This window comes from Aulonocara sp. 'chitande type north' Nkhata Bay, linkage group LG23 (assembly GCF_057382095.1).
Source record: "Aulonocara sp. 'chitande type north' Nkhata Bay isolate Kocher_YH1m ecotype deep benthic linkage group LG23, A_spYH_male_GT1.1, whole genome shotgun sequence".
NCBI classification, from domain to species: domain Eukaryota; kingdom Metazoa; phylum Chordata; class Actinopteri; order Cichliformes; family Cichlidae; genus Aulonocara; species Aulonocara sp. 'chitande type north' Nkhata Bay.
The window spans coordinates 5,850,211-5,869,273 of NC_141365.1; the positions used below are offsets into that span (position 1 = coordinate 5,850,211).

The window sequence follows — 19,063 nt, forward strand, 5'->3', positions numbered from 1 at the left end:
ATTTTTATTGGTCAAAGACTAAAGACTTAATCTGACGGGTGTGTAGCACAGCTGTTAATCAGCCGGGGTCTTACGCTTTGTATGTTTTTCAGCTCCAATAATGTCAGTATAACAAAATGAAACTATTTCATTGAAAAGGCTGCCACTGCTGTTTATTTGCACGCATTCATTTTATTACTGCTGTTACCATTGTACATAGGTTTGATTTTTATGTGTCCTTCATCTTTCCTAATTCTTCTCTATAATAAGGAGAGAGAGCAACAGTATTTTGATTCTCCTGCATGTACTGGACATGCAGGAAATTGACAATAACAACAAAAAAATCATTGAATCTTAAGAAAGTACTTTTTTTTTCTAGTTAATTGTGTCAGGAGAGACCCTAGATGATTAAAGTTTGAGGAAGAAACCAAAGAAATTATATTATTCTTGTTATTATATATATTATGGCTATATATGGCTATATGGACATATATATGTGTGGATATATTATATATTATTAGTTCTTACCACTCACTACACACATATTTCTCCAGATTACAGTGTGAAAAATCACTGACAGAATGACGACTAATTTGAAGTTCAGTCACAAGTTATGAGCCCTGCATGCCACCAGTACAGAATAAGGTTATTAAACAGCTTGTTATAGCTGAGATTTTATGCACCTGATCTGAATAAGACTTTTTTTTGGTACAACACACATAAAGCCTTTAATTGGTCTACTGACAGTTACAGAGCAAATAACTGGCCTAATAGTAATTAGATACTTTCGCTGCTTTCCAAACTGCATGCCATGCATTGCATTGTATTTTACTGCACTTTGACATTTTGTCCATGTTTGAAAGCTGACAGAGAGGCGTACAGGCAAAGGGAGTGGGTGGGGGTGGGTGACATGTGACAAAGATCTAAACGTCCTACACTGAATGCCCCGGCACCAGCTGAAAGGTGATTAACCACAAATAAGAGTCGGATCTAAAGGAGAGCAGCTGTGCTCTGTCTAGCTTTTCATACAGCAATTATTTTACAGATACAAGCTACATTTTCAAAGCAAACCATGGTAATGGAAAAAAAAACCCCGTGCTTTCTCAAGTTTTCTTTGCAGCATTTCCTTTAAAGTTTCTCCATGTCTAATATAGCTGGTGAATATCCCCTCCTTTGTGTATGTATACGTATGTTCGAGGCCATTGTAAAGATTCATTAACGCTAAACGTAATGTCTGGTAAATTAATGTCTTGGTGTGGTTCGAAACTCTGAGCTGAGCCCAACCCCCATCTTCCACTAACGTAGAAAAACGCAACTTGGAGGGGTTAGAGGAGGAGTTTGGTGTGGTGGATGGGGGTTGTGTGTGTCCGCATGTGTGTGAATGCAGCACTTTGCTGAGGCTGCAGATGGAAACGGGGTCTTTGAGTTTAAGGGCCAGTGGTGAAACCACTAAGAAACTGGTCATACGGAGGTCGAGTGTATCAGCCTGTGGAGGTCAAACCTCTCTGCTGTGTCTATGGGAGATCACATGAGCCTGAAAAGTCCTAACAGTGTAACTGTGTGTGTGTGCGTGTGTGTGTTACTTATGTGAGATGTCACCATGGCAATCATGTGGTGGAATGCAGCTCCAATCCTCTCTAAGTCGTCTAGGAGCGGCTGTGTGTGTGTGTGTGTGTGTGTGTGTGTGTGTGTGTGTCAAAGGTTCAGCGCACCCTAATCGTATGTCATTCTGGTGGTCTGCTCTCACGCCCGTGAGTTTAACCAATCAAATGCTGAATGTGAGACATAGACCCAAGCAAGAACCTCCTACTGCAACAGTTCTCATACATGTGGTCAAGTCCTTCCAGCACACCAATGATACTGCACATCTACGGGAGCTGACTAATGCTTGAACCGTACGAACTAATCCAGGTATACTGTGGCAAAGTGGGATGGGAGTTTATTTATTATTATTTTACATGCAAATAATAAATTCATCATGTTTTCAAAAGAAATGCTTTGTGCAACATGCAGGTTTGTATGTGAATAACTGAGGATTATTACTTCAATGTCTCAGACCCGAACACTGCATGTATGAAAGCCTTGAAATGGGAGCTGTCTAATTCCTGTAACTGTGCAACATTGTCATTTGAACAAGGAAAACTATGCTTGGATGCATTTTAGGGCAACCAGCACATAATAAAACATATGTGTTTCTATATACAGTGGAACCCCAACTTACGAATACCCCGTTTCACGAAAAATTCAAGTTACAAAGGCACTGAACAGCAATATTTCTGCCCGTGTTACGGCAAAATGCCCGAGTAACGAAATCCGTTGGCTCTGATTGGCTGAGCCTACAATGCCCACAATGCCTTCCAGGTGACAACCCCTTGGCTTCCGTACTTTCGCTTCGCTGTTCCACTTGAACGACATATTGTTGTCCTAGTTAGCATTTAGCCTATAGCCTATCATTCAGCATCGCCTCACTCAAAACGCGCAATGGGTGCTTCAACTTACGAAAAATTTTCGACTTACGAAAGACCCTCGGGAAGAATTAATTTCGTAAGTCGGGGCTCCACTGTATATAGTTCTTACACCCACTACGATACCTCATTTAATGCACATTCTTATTTAAATATTCCTTTTCCAGGTTACAAACTTTTTAACACTGTCTGGCTCATATCCACACATTCTGTATAATTCTGTATAATGTATTTGCATAACGCTGAGCCTGGCTTATGTTCTCAATGCATCCTTTTTAATTTTTCAGTATAGAAATGCTCCAGCAAATATTTTAGTCTCTATTAACTGCTGGAAAATGCTTACCAATGCTAAAAGTTTGGATTTTTAATAAATAATGACATTTTTTGGTCTTTGTAAAACTGCTTTCAGATGAAGATATGAAGATAGCATCATGATGTCTGCTACCTGTGAGAAAGAGAACTGATTCTCTCTGTGTCGTGGAAAAACAATGAGTTTATTTTGTCCAATTCTTGAAAAATGTTGAGTTGTTCCTCCAAGTCCAGAGTTTAGCTCGTATTCGTATTCAGGAGCCAAAACACAGCTTATACTGATGTTTTAATAGCGGTTAATTAAATCATTGTACTGGGGTGGCAAAGTTGCAACGCTAACACTGACTGGTCCAACGCATGATGGTCTCGGTCAATAGATGGTTCGTAAAACTTCTGTAGGGAGAGCTACACGATGATTTTGTAGTCTATTAAACAGTGGACGTATTTCCAGGAGCCTGACTCGCTCTGTGCATTATTTAGTGAATGAGTAAAGGTTCATTCGTAGCCTAACAAGTGTTCCAAATTCTTTGTGTGCTTCTTTTGTGAGGAAACCAAACACAATATTACATTTACGGTACCTGTGGAAACCAGTGTTTCCACCATGCTGCATATGCATTAGTTACATGAAGAAGTCATTTGTTTATGATTTTTGTAAAAGTGCCAAAGTGATTCTGACTCACCGGCTTTGCCTTCCCAGGCAAGCCCCAGCACTCCACTGTAGTCTCTGTCAGTGAGCAGGTAGGACAGGCAGAAGTTGCCCCAGTTGTTCTCCGAGTACAGACTTAGCAGCTTCTCGGGGCCGATGTACAGAGGAGACAGCGGGTCATTTTTATCCTCTTCTGTCATCACCTGGAGACAGACAAACACAGGAACACTCAAACACACCACAGTTCTGAGGTCCTGTATTTCAGCTTATTTTGCTGCTGTGACTCACTTCCACTCCCAGAAGAAGACACATGGGCACCATCACCGACTGATGCATGAACCCGAGTATCTCAATAAAAAGCTTGTTCATGACATGATTTTGAATGTGTAAAAGCTTCACTGTGTTATCAGCGATCAGCAACTGAAGAACATTGCTCAAAGGTTTGTGGAGTTTGTGCACTGTTCTGAAGCTTACTCTGAGGGACTTGACTTTAAAGTTGATCAACTGGATTCCACTGAAGTCCACCTTGTCGTAGATGTCATTCACAGCCCGGATGTACGAGGCGACCTGAGAAACCACAGTTAATGCGAGAACAACAGGAATCTCTCTGGAATTAAGCTAAAAAAAATTAGCTTTTTTGCCTTTAACAAGTCACAATAAGACAAGAAAAGGAAAAATGAAAACATTAAGTGATATATCATAATAACTTATTCTATCTCATTTATAAATAAAAACAAGATTTTCAGAAGGTTTAGCATTTCAGTGCTATAAATGATATTTTCGTCTTGAAGATAACCTTCTCCTGCTGATTTGAAAAGATTGAACAATAGAAATCTGTTGACAACAATGTGACTGTTATATATGTAAATGTGTCGCGTCAGGTATTATATAAAGCACTGGGTGTTTTTGTTGTGGTTGGCACAGATTGTAACAGTTTCAGCAAAGCATGTGCACACCGGTCACATGCGCAGGTTTGATTCTGCACAGCAGGAGACAAACGTACAAAAGCGCCTGTGGGGAAATGCTCATGAATGTAAATATTGACAGCTTGGATGTAGGAGACATTCAAACTGGGACAGGAGCCTCTGACAACAAGGTTTTGCTTATTTACACTCAACGATCCCATCACGGCATCAGTTACAGTATATTTTCTCACTCTGTGCAACAAAGGTCTGGCGCTGAACCAGAGACAACAAATGTGCTTGTTTAAGGTGGAAAGAATCTGAGGCGGGTCAAAGAGGTGCTGAAAGGGTGGACAGCACAAGAAACTCCAGAGAGAATAACAAGTAAACTAAGGACAAACTGACTTACTCATTAACTGACTTGACTTTGACTAATAAGAGATTTAATTAGTCAAAAAAGAGATTCGTGGGAGCATGAACTCACATCTGTGCACTTATCTTGTTTTATCACAAAAATAATGACTCTTTATTGGTTTTTAATTCGGAGGAATCAGAAAGATAATCATACTGAAGTGGGTTTTTGCATTATCGTATCATCTTGTAACTAAACTCAATTTAAAGTAATGCATCATGTGACCTCTCTGTCTGATTATGTTTCTGACTGCATTGAGGCAATGCGGGGACATCGGCAGAAAGTAAGCTTTTAGCTGCTTGTCTGCTGATGTCGTGGCAGATGGCCCCGCCCCTCCCTGAGCCTGGTGCTGTCGGAGGTTTCTTCCTGTTAAAAGGGAGTTTTTCCGTCCCACTGTCGCCAAAGTGCTTGCTCAAAGAGGATCACATGATTGTTGGCTTTTTCGCTGTATGTTTTATTATTATAGGGTCTACCTTACCATATAAAGAGCCTTGAGGTGACTTTTTTTGTGATTTGGTTCTGTATAAATAAAATTGAATAAAATTGAATTGATATTGAATTTTAGTCCAGCATGTGACACCACAGCAGATCATCTGTCTCCATCGCATCCTCCTCTCTCACATCAACCTTCCTCCTTCACTACATCCACGAATCTTCTTTCTGATCTTCCTCTTTTCCTCTTAACTGGCAGCTCCATATTCAACATTCTTTGTCCAGTATATCCACAGTCCCTCCTCGGCACATATCCAAACCATCTCAGCCTTCACTTTAACTCTTTCTCTAAACTGCTCAACCTGAGCTGTACCTCTGATATATTTATTACTAATCCTCTCCTTTGTCATTCCCAGTGAAAATCCAAACATCATCTCTGCCACCTCCAGCTTGGCCTAGAAAGCATTTAAGCATAGAAAGCAGTGCTTGTATAAATCGGTGTGAATGGATGAATGATACATAAATATGTCTGTGCAGGTTCTCAGTCCTCCAGGTCATGGTAGTCTGAGGAGTTTGGGAAGAAAGTGACTGGACTTGTTTCACCTCTGGTCAGAGAAGCTTCTTCAGTTCTAAAACCAAATGGAGAGTCCCAGGTATTTAATCCGTAGTGGGAGTTGTCCCTTCAGTGCGTCATTGACCCACTATTGATCATGGGATGATCTGATATCGTCGTGTTGGTGTTGTTCCTGGAACAACATAGTAAATGTTGTTCCAGGATCAACATTGCAAGTGACCAATCACATTGTTGTGACGTTATTCTTTGGCGCGCCAAGCCAGTCGTGCATTTATGAAATTCCAATGTTGCAAGGACAATATCAATTCTGCTCAGCGTTTATTAAAGGGTTAGGGTCAGGGTCCGTTGATCGGCGGATAAAGGTGGTTTCTCGCAGCTTAAGTACAGTTTTTTGTTTTACGCGGTTTTTCCCGAAGTCGCAAAAGTATGACGTCACAACATTCTGATTGGTCACTTGCAATGTTGATCCTGGAACAACTTTTACTATGTTGATCTGGGAACAACACCAACATGACGATATCAGATCGTGCATTGATCATGTGCCCAACCACGTGAGCCAAAGTCTGAAAAAGGGTGTGAGTCATTATCAGCAGAGGTTTCGGGTAAAACCATTGTGTGACCTTGCCCAACCCTTTCAAGTGATCCTTTGAGATCATCTGACGCAAGATGTGAAGCGGGTGTTGAGGTGCCTGGGAAGGGATCTCAAAACTGCACTGTAGGTGGCAGACAGTTGGAGTTGTAACCCACTGCCTCTGTTCAAAGATGGTGGTTTACAGCGGATATAGATGGCTTCTCTTACTCCTCTTTCAAACCATCTGTCTTCTCTGTCCAAAATATGAACTTTGGCATACTCCAAAGAGTGACCTTTGACCTTTAGATGCAGACGCACAGCTGAATCTTGTCATGTCCAGGTGGCTCTTCCATGTTGTGCCTTGTGTTTATGGAGTGGCTGTTTGGTTTCTCCAGTGTAGAGGTCTGAGCACTCCTCGCTGCACTGCACTACATATTTAGCTTGCGTTTTAGAGTTTTGTCCTTGGGATGAACCAGTTTTTGTCTGAGGGTGTGGCTGGGTCTGAAGTGTACTGGGATGTCGTGCTTGGAGAAAAATCGCCTATGTCAAAGCATAAAGCGCTTTGAGTTCTCAGTTAGACCAGAAAAGCACTATAGAAGAACCAGTCTGTTTACCATTCATCACATTTTTATCAATGATTTTCTAAAACTTTGATTCTGATGTGAAAGACCGTGTTTGGGTAGGCAGAGCCAGCCATAGTTATTATCTGCTTGGCTTCAGTTTTCAAAGAGTTGGTGAAAAAGGGAAGGCAAGATAAAGCAATGTAAGCATGGACAGTTCACCATTTACCATGCATTTAACATCTAAACTTCACCTTGTTCTCAGCATGGCAGTTTTATAGCTGTCAGTTATATGTTTTAAAGAACATACTGAAGAAACTATTTAGAAAAATGATAACAATTCTGGCGCAGGTCTTTGCACCTGACAGAGCCTCATTTAGCCATGTTTGCAGCCAGTGCAACATAATGTCCCTGCAGTGCATTGCGCCACGGCTGCTGTGTGCGTCAGAGCGGGGCCTGGCATTTGCATCTTCGTTCGGCGTCAAGGTAGCAAACACTTTTATTGTTGACTATCTCAAAGGTAAATAATGCAGCACAAATTGTTGTCCACTCAATCCTTTGATGTTGGTCGATACAAAATCAGACAAAAGTTTAAGTCGTGACCAAAATCCAACCTTAGCCCAGCATAATGCTCCTTTGATATTTAAATAATATGATAGCAGGTAAAGCCTGACGCCGTGTACTGAACTACTAGCTGGTACATTTACAAAAAGGATGATAAGCAGTAAACAAACATAGATTTAGTATAGTTTTTTTTTGTCTGCCTGTATTTTGAAACAAGAGGCTTGAATGATAACTTAAAGTCTGACTAATGATTGCACTTGTTTCATTAGGATAAGGCTTTACTATCGACGAATGACATTAAGTGACCCGTGTACCCAAAATCCAGGACACCAAATGCAGTTAAGAGTGTGTAAACAAAGCGTGGAGAGTTCTGCCAACAGGAGGGGAAATGTGCTGTGATTTGATGCTCCTGCAGGATGTCCCAATAGAGAAACACTGTGCTCTTAAACGAGCGCCCTGTGGCCCTAAAGGCAGGGGATCTTTTGTTTGTGATGTCAAAAAAGCACAAAGAATCAGAACTATTCTTAGCTCTGTTTTTTTTTTTACATGTTTCTATTTAGATTTTTGTGAATCTTTCTAACCTTTGCAGCAATCCTGAATATCTGAAGCCAAACTTCTTAAGTGGCAAATAAAGCAGTTTTGAACTTCTCACCTGAGCCACAACAGCTTCGACAGACTTGAATCTTTTGTAGTAGAGGTAGTCAGCACGAAGGTGGAGGAGGCAGGTGGTCTTTGACTCATCCAGAGTTCTCCTCGCCCGGCTCACTGGTGCCTCCTGTGGATAAAAATGCAAGGACGTGATGCAAAAGAAAAACCGATGGGAGACCGATTTGAAGTTTGTTATTCTCCATAGCAAACATTCAACAGAATGTACTGAAATTACAGATCTGATTCAGGGAGAAAGATGTCATGAAGTGGCAAAAACTGCACATACACGAGTTTAAGAAAATGAAAGCAGATGAAAGTGAGACTTTCTCAAAGTAAATGTTGACACAGAGCTCGTACTCATGACCTAGTGGGAGCGGGGACAGGTAGTGGCAGGAACACAACTTGGATGCTTAAATGGGAAAAACATCTGTTGAGAACATCTCATGACCAAACAGTGGAAGTGATGTCTGACAGGAGGTATGTTGTTAAAAATGGATTCATACTAATGTCCCAACATTCACTGTTGACAATAGACTTTGAGAGCACCACCCACTTGGTCATAGGTTAACAATTTTCCACGTGCCCATGGGGAATATTAGATTAATTGATACAGCAGATGTTTATAACAGCTGTTCTTATCATTTTACAGCCAAGGTCGCCTGTGAGGCGGCCGCTCAGCTCCCTGCTGGTCACCACGCTACCGGCGATGTGATAACAGCCTTCTGGAGTTATAAACAGCAACTTACCCGGTGACTCACGAGGCCCAATAAAAGTGAATGAATGGTCAGTTATAAAAGATGAATCAGACACACGAGTGAATTTCTTCCAAAAACAGTTATAGGATTGGCTATAAATAAAGATTACAAAGGAGGAAAGAGGAGGAAAGTGGATACAGTAGATTCTTCATTCAGTTTATGTCTGGATGATCATACCTGACTGGATCTGAGGTTTTGGGCGAGGACGTTTAGAGTTTTTGCAGCACAGAATCCATCGGGGGCAGACGTCATGTATGACAGAGCTAGTAACAAACACAGATATTTACAGTCACAAAAATACAGAATCTGCACTGTTCTTCTACCTCGCCTTTAGCCAAATACACAGAAAGTTGCAGATTGCCAAGCCAATGAGTGACGCTTGTCCTTGAGCACGTTTATTCACGTTGCTTTCTCTTCAGTCATGCTAAATAACTGAGCAGAGATCAAAGGCTTGCTCCACCTGCAACTATTCAAATTTACTGGAACAATTTAGAAAGATCAAAATAAACACATGATGTGATGTACTCGTCGGCCACAGTGTGATCTTTGGAAGATATTTGTGCTGACATGATAATGGTAAATAACTTGCTCTGCATGTTTGTTTCTCTAGGGGCAATGATCAGTGAACAAATACTGAATATATGCATGTAAGAACTGGACTGCACAGAAATATTTCCTGCCTGTACTGATTGCTAGAACTAACCCCAACCCTGTACCCCAACCACAACCCTGTGCAATCCTTATTCTCTACTAAATAGTTGCATGAGGTCACAATAAAGACTTTACTCCTCTAATAAGAAAAAATCTACAGCTGTTTCTGGATTTTGCTGGGAAATTTTGAAATTCTCTCTTTTAGACCTGTTCCTGCTGTACTTCATTTTATTTATTTTTAGTCATTTCCAAATGGAAGTTAATATCAGCAATTAGAAAAAAGAGCAACAGAATATTTAAAATATCAAGTGAAAGGCCCTCAAACTGGAAACTTACACGAAAATCAAATCACATGATGCAGATCAGTCATGTGGTTCCACTCTTGAATTTGCTAACGATAGCAAAAGCTGGGGATTGGATCCTTGTTGCACGAGCGACCATTCGTGCAGCAATCATGGGCAGAAGCACCCTCACACAATTTGTAAATAGGCCTGCATTTGGAAACCAGCACACTGGTCTGGAGTGAGAGCAATGGAGCCACATGTGGAAATGATGTTATAACTGCTGCTCTGATTTCATTAAACCATTGTCCATGATTTGCAACACCTCTGGGAAGGCTGTCTCATTCAATCTGATGCAATAATGATGGGTCTGCAGCCACGGGGGGTATTGCTTTTGCATGTTTTGGCGCATCATGTTGCATTGAAAAAGCCGCAGAATTTCACAAAAGTGCAAGAAGTCAAAGGGTGCTCACACTGAAAGAGTACAAGGTTTATAGTCAGGAAACCAGTGCAAATGGAAAGTAATGTAATCCACTCTGCATTAATGTTGACCAAATATTATTGAAATCCACAGTTACAGTAGAGTCACATGACATGATGATAAGTGACTTTAAGGGGTAATGCAAAGTTTGTGTGTGAGAGACACTCAGGCATGAACCTACAGTGAGAGAACACATGATTGGATCACACCATTATACCAAAGTCCTTCAGCCAATCAGAACCCCGTAATTCATCCTATACATGGCACAAGTGGGGGTGGGTATAGATGCGGAGGCCTAAATGCTGGGTGTCGACTACCCACAGACTGAATTATTTCCAGACCACATGTCCATGTTCTCTTCCTTAGTCTGTTGAAGAGTCTCACAGCAGAAGACAAATCTTTGTGTAGTCAAACTTGCAAGCAAATAGTTTCTTCTTTATAATATTTGTTAAGAAATAAACACCTTTTTCCAACTGGAAACCAAAGACAGCAACTAAATGGATTTAATTGGAATGGCCTCTTGTACAGTCAGGGCAAACAGAAAAGGATTTTCCCAGATGAAAAAAAACATCAGTGTCACATTTCAGCCAAGACCCTCATTTCCAACAGATGCTGGAAGCCACTTCTACCGTGAAGAAAAATGTAGATAATCCAATCCAGAGTCAAAGTCTTATTCCAGCTTTTTAGTGTAACAGTTACATTATTTACACACAAAACAAAAATTACAATCCTGCCACACAATCACAGAACAGTTAAATCTTTAATGGATGCTCTTCCTGTGCATAAATTGTTGCATTGTGGTGAAGAGATTTGGGTTGTTTGGGAGCAGGTCCAGAACAGGTACAGGATGGAAATGAATAAAATATGTGCGCATAGGAGAGCTCCGTTTTTGGCCTAAAGTTACTGTTTTAGGGGCCAGATGAGCTTGTTGGACCCCCCTTCTATTTTCTGGGGGGCTGGAGCCTATCCCAGCTGTACACAGTGGGCAGGTCGTTTGTCCTTCCCGGACAAACGACTTTTATCCCATAGCCTCTGTCTCTTATTGTACTCGCTTTTATTGTTGTCAAAATATTAATTTAACAAAATTATAAGTGTCACAAGCATCATCTGTGATACAGTAGTATCAGATAAACTGTTTCCAGGGGGTGAACATTACTCATGAACACATGGTCGTTGCCCAAATTAGATCTTTGATCTAACAGTTATTCAGTGGAGTCACAGTTTGCCCGATGATGTCATTTGCACACTAACTGGGAAGTTGCTTGGCGATCCTACTTCAGATATTTCTCATCAACCCACGTCTTCTCTATTTATGCAATTTATGAAACTTAAATACAGCTAAAGGTACTTCCCACTATGAATGACACTTGCTGAGTATTTGTTTGAAATAATGTAAGAACATTTTGATGCATCTTCAGCCATTTTCACAAATGCACTGAACCTTTCTGAATTAATCAAGACTGAAGTGTCTAGCCACGTTGGAACAGATTAAATGGTATTAAAACAGCAAAATGCAAAGTCTGTGTGGGGTCCTGTTGTGCAGATTTATCCAATGTGAGACTTGCCTCCTGGAAACTCGGATTAGGAAGCACCCTCACCTGGATTTTAAGCAGTGAGAACAAAACTCAGACAAAATACCTCCCTTTGTGTGCTACATGCCAAAAAGGACAACTATCATTTTCAAGAGCTAAGAACTCTTACATTTTCCATCCAGAGCATCACCTGCATGCAACAACTGAAGCGACTTTAGCACCGACTCAAATGTTTAATGACTTTCTTGTATTGCTGGAATATCAGGAGTTCAGCCGGGGTGAGAGTTATTTCTCAAATTCTCCAAGCTTGCATGTAATAGATCAGTAAATACAAAAAAGTAGATGTTTGAAGGTCCATTTATGTCATTGTAAGATTACAAAATGTAAAATAAATCCTCAGTAGATGTTCTGAAGAGGATATATATTGTGGGCAACGACTACTTCCTGATTGTAAAGGCACTTTCAGTTTGAGCAATTACGGACCCAGCAGTTAAACATTAAAAGTTCTAATAAATGTGGATATGTATTACTTTTCATTTAACCAAAAGGAATTTGAGGTTAATAATTACCCATCATTCCTAGGCTACTCCCTAGCAGTAGGAAGTAACTGCAAGTAACTCCCTATGCACGATCTCAGGGGCAATGAGTACACATTCCCTGAAACACTGTATGTACTGGGGTGGCTGTAGCTCAGGTGGCAGAGCAGGTCAGTCACTAACCAGAAGGTCGGTGGTTCGATCCCAGGCTGCCTCCTGGCTGCATGCCAAATATCCTTGGGCAAGATACTAACCCCGTGTTTGCCTACTGGTGGTGGTCAGAGGGCCCGGTGGCGCCAGTGTCCGGCAGCCTCGCCTCTGTCAGTGCGCCCCAGGGCAGCTGTGGCTACAATGTAGCTTGCCGTCACCAGTGTGTGAATGGGTGAATGACTGAATGTTGTGTAAAGCGCTTTGGGGTCCTTAGGGACTGAGTAAAGCGCTATACAAATGCAGGCCATTTACCATTTACTTCCAAAGTACTTAAGATGTCTTAGATGGCTAAAAAGATTCATAATAAATAGAAATGTTAAAAAAGTGAATTCTCATAATCTCAATGGAAAGTCAATGATATGTTTAGGTAAACTTAAAAGATATATAAAGATGTAAAACTAAAAAATTTCCTTCCTTTTTGGTATTGTTAATTTGTTACACTGATAGTTATAAACTGCATTTTTGCAACATAATTGTTTTTTTTACACATCTAGGGGGCAACCAGCTTCTTCTATCTTTATTTATGCAGCCCTGAAATTAAACAAATTTGTTTCTTATTGCCTTTTTGATAGTATTTACATGCATAACTTAGTGTTTAGTACGTGGGTATGTCCCTAAGATATGTCTATGCATTTTAACTTTTTTGCATGTAGTTTAATGACCTTTAATGGTATGATTGCATTAGCCAAAACAGATACTGATAATTTGAGTTTTTATTCAAATTTTTAAATGACCAGGACAATACTGACCATCATCTATGGGTGGAAGACTAGCTGAAGGGTTCCCACAGTGCAGACAAAATGACTTGGCACATTGTTCATATGTTCCTTAATGTTACCACACTGCACTATGATGATTTGCTGCAATATGTCCGCTCCTGGCTTGACCTGTCCCCCAGATCTGAAACATGTTATGGCATCAGGGACTGAAAGTTCCTCATGCGTCCCTTGTTGCCTCCACACGACACCCACGGGAAGTGGAAATATACACAAGAGCAGACGCATTATGTCACCCATCTCGTGGTCTAATTTACCACTTTGTTTAGAAGCATTGATTGTTTATTTATCATCTGCAAAATCTTTCACAGCTTCCTGCAGATATGCTGGCCTTGTGAATGAAAGAGCAGGATGTTAACAGCTGCGATGCTATCGCATGCAAAGTTTGGATACAGCTTTGAAAGACGCTGAAGGAACGGCAGGAGGATTAGAGAGGAAAGGCAGCCGCGGAGTCTGTGCAGACTTCTGGAGAAACGGTGGGGGGAGACGGGGTTTCTTGCACAATGTGAATTATGTTTCCAGTAAAAAGCTTTCTTGGAAAAATTCAGATACTATTGCAAATGTGCACCTTCAGCAAGGGAATCACACTTTGGCATCCACATTGATTCATATACTCTTTGACGGTTGTCTGATGTACCCCATCTGGATAGATCATATGATCCTTAGCCAAACCCAAATTCATCTTAATCTGTTGTTGTAGAAATTGTCTCCAAAGCCCTCAAACCCTGAAGAAGTCGCCACATATTGCCTTTCTTTCTTCTTCTCCTTATTTTAGAAACCTACCTCCTTCTCTCACTCCTCTTCCTCCTGATTTAGGCCCAAGCCTCACCCACCCCTCCTGTTTCAAGAGTCACACCATCTTCGGTTTATCTTTTCTTTGGCCAGTGCCCAGGCAGTGAGGGCCCCTACACCCCCTCTTAAAGGGCTTTTCTGTTACATTATAAGGTCCCCGGGTACTACACTGACCTGTAGTAACATTAGTTTGAGAACTACAGGCTGCAGATACTACACAAGCGAGGAGCACTGAGGATGAAAAATAGTGGGAAAGACGTGTTGCTGTAAAACTGCCAAAAGGGCCATTAATCAAGCTATTGATATGTTTATGCCAAAGACCAGGAAATTCAGGTCATGGTGTATCATTTGGATTGCAAATGCACAAATATCCTGCACAGTGAGCATTACTGGGACCCTTACTCCAGAGGCACTAGAAGTTTGAGTGCAGGACAACCTTTTCATTGAAGTCGAAGCAGTCTTACCCATGTCGTCCTCATGGTAGATTATCGAGTGGTGGTCTGCTGGACTGCTGGTGTATCTGTCAGATGGCTCTATGTGATAAGTCCCATTTTCTGTATGGATAGTTCCCTCAAACTGTCCCTGTAACACAGAGCCATGGCAGGCGGAGGCAGGTTCACCTGCATGACCAGGGCAGGAGAGACGGGGATTAGAGAGAGGTGAGATTATATATGATACTGACAGAAACCTGAATACAGGAGGCAGCAACTGCACACACAAGGTGAGGTATGGGGTAAGAGAGAAATCAGCCTTTTGCAGCTCAGATTACTTTTTAAAATCTTTTTATATATTTTGCATATTCTGTTGTATTTCTTTTGTTGTACATTGCGTAGTTCTTCATAATGGTTTCTAAATTATAATTCACTTTATTTATCTATTCTGTTTGGCATCTGTGGACAGCAAAGAAAGAATTTCATTGTACAGGGAAATCTGTTTCTTTCCATTGCATATGAAAATAAACCTTGAAACCTGAGACTTGAATGAGGACTTTTGAAATTCTTCAGAGGATCTTTTATCCTTGTGCCCAGCACGGTTTATTTTGGCCTAATCAATGTGGAGCTATTACTAAAGATGTTTCTTCAGGTGGAACTTTCCAGATCAAGCCGAGGTTAAATTCTGATTGTAGTGAAATTGGTTAAATAGATTTTTCCTTTTTCTTTTTTTGCAAATGTAGACAAATTGTTTGGAGTCCCACAGGATGACAGGATATCTCTCTGATACCAACCTTCTAGTATTCCTGAGTAGATGTGGAAAAGATCAACATACGTTGAATCATTTTCACTGACCAGTGTAAAGTCTTTGGAAAATACTGCACTGTTTTGCCTCAAAAGCAGGTGGAAAGTCCTGAAGGGAAGAAAAACACAAACAGCTTACAGATGTGGTCAAAGCTTTGTAGTGTTGTGGGAAGTATGCAGATCTATAATCTCCTGAGATATATGGACTAATGAGTGACTAATGTCTGACATGTGTTACAGGTTTAGGAGCAACAACAAAGAGTTTGCACAATCAGGTATTTCCTAATAGTTTAACCAAAGAGTTGCATATAGACAGACATTTTCAACCAGTCGCCCAGACGGAAATATGAATTTACCTGTGAAAAGCAGTAAAATTCAAATGCAGTGTATAGTCCTGAGATTGTGTGGCTCTCTTGGCTCTCAAGTGCCTCCTGTGAAGATCTTCCCTGTCGTAAGACAAGCCCTCGTAATACTTTATGTAAGGACTGATGCTACTCACGGCACCTGTTGGAAAGGAAGATGTTCCTATTACTGAGGAAAAGCAACATTTTGAAAGTATTTTTGTTTCTAATTTTCAGGTAACTCTGATTTTAACAGCTTGTGGCTACAATTCTCGATGGCATGCTGGATATCAGCATCTGAGCCAAATCCTGATTGATAGTGATCTATTCCTGCCTTATCCGCACTTGTAGTTGATTACAGTTTGTGGGCATCTGCTTGATGCAGGAACAGTTTGGTGATAATCTGTACCGTTTTCAAAATGATAGAGCACCATTTCACAAAGCAAAAGTGATAACTAAAGGCTTACAATAAATCAAATTAACATTATGTTCCTATTGCTGAGAAGTTCCAGTCACCCGTTTCAACTTATCTAATTAGTGGTCATAGTGGGGTCTCAAGTCTGTTGCAAGGCCAACACAGAGACAGACAACCATTCGCACCTACAGGCAATTTAGGATAACTAATTAAACCGCATGTATTTGGACTGTGGGAAAAAGCCAGAGTAAGAGAGAATCCACACAGAAAAGTCTTACCCAGATGGTGTATTTGAACCCCAAACCTTCTTGTTGTAAGGCACCAATGCTATAAGCACAACGCCACCATGCTAGCCAACTGAGAAGCTCACTAAACCTTATCCGACTGAGAACCTTTGGTCGGTCCTTATAAAGCAGGGGATCAAACGGAAACACTTGACCAGCTTCAAGCACTGATAAGGCAGGAATAGTATGCCATAAATAAAGATAACAGTCCAGAAGCTGATATCCCATTGTGGTTCGAAATATAATAGAAACATGTTCAAAAAGATCAGATGAACAAAATCTGAAGGTCCCGAATTTGCACCACTGCCAAAGCTTGGTCATGACTGTAAGCAGCCTTTACAGAGTGATTTGTACTTGGCACACTACACCACAAAGTCAATCCTGATGCAGATGACACATTCCTAATCTTAAAAAATCCTTGTTTATTACAGGAAACATATTTGGTTTTTTAAACACAATCTTTACTCTGTTTTGTTTTCCAGCAAGTTGTGTTTGCAGCTGTTGGAGGTTAAACAGCAGGGGAGTTGTTTTGGAGTTGAGCCTTGTTATCTAGGGCCATTCTAAGATGCTAAGGTTTTGAAATAAATGTTGCTGTGCTTTATTAATGTAAACCTAAACCAGAAATGTGATTGTTACTAAGTGTCAACATTCACTCTCTCAGTAAGCAATGGTTTGTAAAAAGTTACTTTAAAATTAGACATGAATCCAAGTCTGCTATTCATTCTATTAGTAGCTTTATAGTGCAGTGGTTTACACATGGGCATAGCAAGAAAAACATCCACAGTTCAATGACAAATAGATACATATTCCTTGGAGGATGTGCCAGGAAGCATCTGGTGTAAAAATTTGCTAAATCAGATATGTGGGGCTCCCCCTCTTGAATGAGAGCATCAAAAGTAGCTGCTTCTAAATTCTCAAAAATATCTTTATTCTCTTTGGAAGATTTTTTAATTAGTTTCATTGTTAAAGCAAAGAAATATTAAACATTTTGAATATACATAACTTGTTGGACTTCAACATGACTTCCGATCAAGATTATAATGACACAAACTTTGCTAAGCACATTCATGCTCCAAGGGGAAAAAATAAATCCAGCAATAAACCCAAATTTATCCTAAATAATCTTTCCAGACAATATCCTCTTGGCACAATCACAACAATTTTAACTGTCTGTCTGCCTAAAACTAATCTGCCATCTACTGAGTGTTTTCTGGCTAACTGCAGAAACCCTTGAGGGAAGAAAATTATAATTCCCTGTAGCTTGCAGCCATTTTTAGTTGCCCATCATGAGTGACTCCCGCATAAATACACTATAATGCACTCCAATAAGCAAGACTAAGTGAGCAAAACATTTTTCTCCACTGCTGATAACACTTTGCAAGAGCACACTTCTGTACAGCATTCCTGAGGGGACAGGTTGAGACATGTCTCGCCCAGGACAGACCAGTCCACCAAAACACAGCCATTTCATACACACACAGACACTCAGGCAGACTGACGCTCACATACGCACATGTGACTACAAACAGCCCTGCTTATTTTAGGTGCAGTCCTAAGACCTCTTATTCAGACAGTATTTAGAATCTACCTGTAATCCATTCATGGCAGCCCACAAGCAAAAGCAGCAAACAGCAGTGTTGGACCCCCATCGTCTCCTCATTGGGGCGCTCTTCTCCTTTCCTCACCTCTCTCTGTCTTTCTCATCTCATTTCTCCTTACCTTTCTCTTCGGCTTATCTCGTACCTGTGGTTTCCCACACTGGAATGTGACTACTTATAAAATTCAAGCCATGACACAGGAAGATATGAACACTGACACACTGGAGAGGCACATTCAGACTTGTTTGCTAACAGATACCTGCGCAGTTGCAGGAAGTTTTTCAAATGAAGTTGTGAGATATGTTTCTCAAATAGTTAGCATAGCGCAGAGATTCTCACTTTTTTTTTTCTGGTATGTCCAAAAAATCAGCCCTCACAACCAGCATATTCTGGGGGGGAGATCAATTACTACTAATAAAAAAGGATAAAAGTTGAATTTAAAGGAACTAAAGGTCCTCAAGATGAAATTTCCCCAGAGTTAGAGAGCTCCTGGTGGGCAAGATTAAATGTGACAGAATCAAAAGTCATAGAACTGCTGTGAAAAAAGTATTCGCCCCTTCGCCCTCAGATTTCTTCCTTTTTTAGGTTATTGATCATCAAACTATTTTTTTAGTAGCCAAAATAACCAGATTAAATACAAAATGCATTTTTTAAATGATGATTTCATTTGTTAATGGAAAAAAAAAACCTCACTAAACTTGCCCTGTAAAAGTAATAGCTGCCAAGGGCTGCACGACCAGTTCTTATATTTAGGGGCCAATTACTTCTTCCACATATAGAGACTAGGTTTGGATAGATATATAAATAAAGGAATCAAATTCAAAGAGGCACATTTTCTGATTAAAAGTCAACAGAATAACACAGTAGTTGTTTGGTAAAAGAAAGCATACAAGCTGTAAATAAGTTGCTTGATCATGTTGCAGTTTTTAGTGTTGCAGTGATTCAGAAATGATTCTGAAAAAGGAAGATGTCTCCCACAGGTCTAATTATTGACCCTTGTGTAGAAAAGAAAGTGCTGAAATGGTTCCTTCTCATAATAAATACGAGAAGGAAGTAATCATATGCATGACTAACACTGTGTGAAGGGTATTTTGTGTCCTCATCCTGAGCAAAG

General features: G+C 40.5%; 1 protein-coding gene across 1 annotated transcript in view; it reads right to left on the minus strand.

Annotated features, from left to right (window-relative positions):
* The window catches only part of LOC147301032 (disintegrin and metalloproteinase domain-containing protein 10), a 31,660-nt gene extending 13,513 nt beyond the window's left edge, over positions 1–18,147 (minus strand). Inside the window, exons 1-8 of the mRNA XM_086281628.1 lie at positions 17,940–18,147; positions 15,668–15,815; positions 15,302–15,420; positions 14,541–14,696; positions 8,995–9,080; positions 8,067–8,189; positions 3,874–3,966; positions 3,434–3,602 (exon numbers count right to left, since the gene is read on the minus strand). Coding sequence (XP_086137754.1) covers positions 3,434–3,602; positions 3,874–3,966; positions 8,067–8,189; positions 8,995–9,080; positions 14,541–14,696; positions 15,302–15,420; positions 15,668–15,815; positions 17,940–18,000 — 955 coding nt within the window. The 5' untranslated portion in view covers positions 18,001–18,147. The remainder of the gene's footprint in view (positions 1–3,433; positions 3,603–3,873; positions 3,967–8,066; positions 8,190–8,994; positions 9,081–14,540; positions 14,697–15,301; positions 15,421–15,667; positions 15,816–17,939) is intronic.
* Positions 18,148–19,063: the final 916 nt, after the last annotated feature.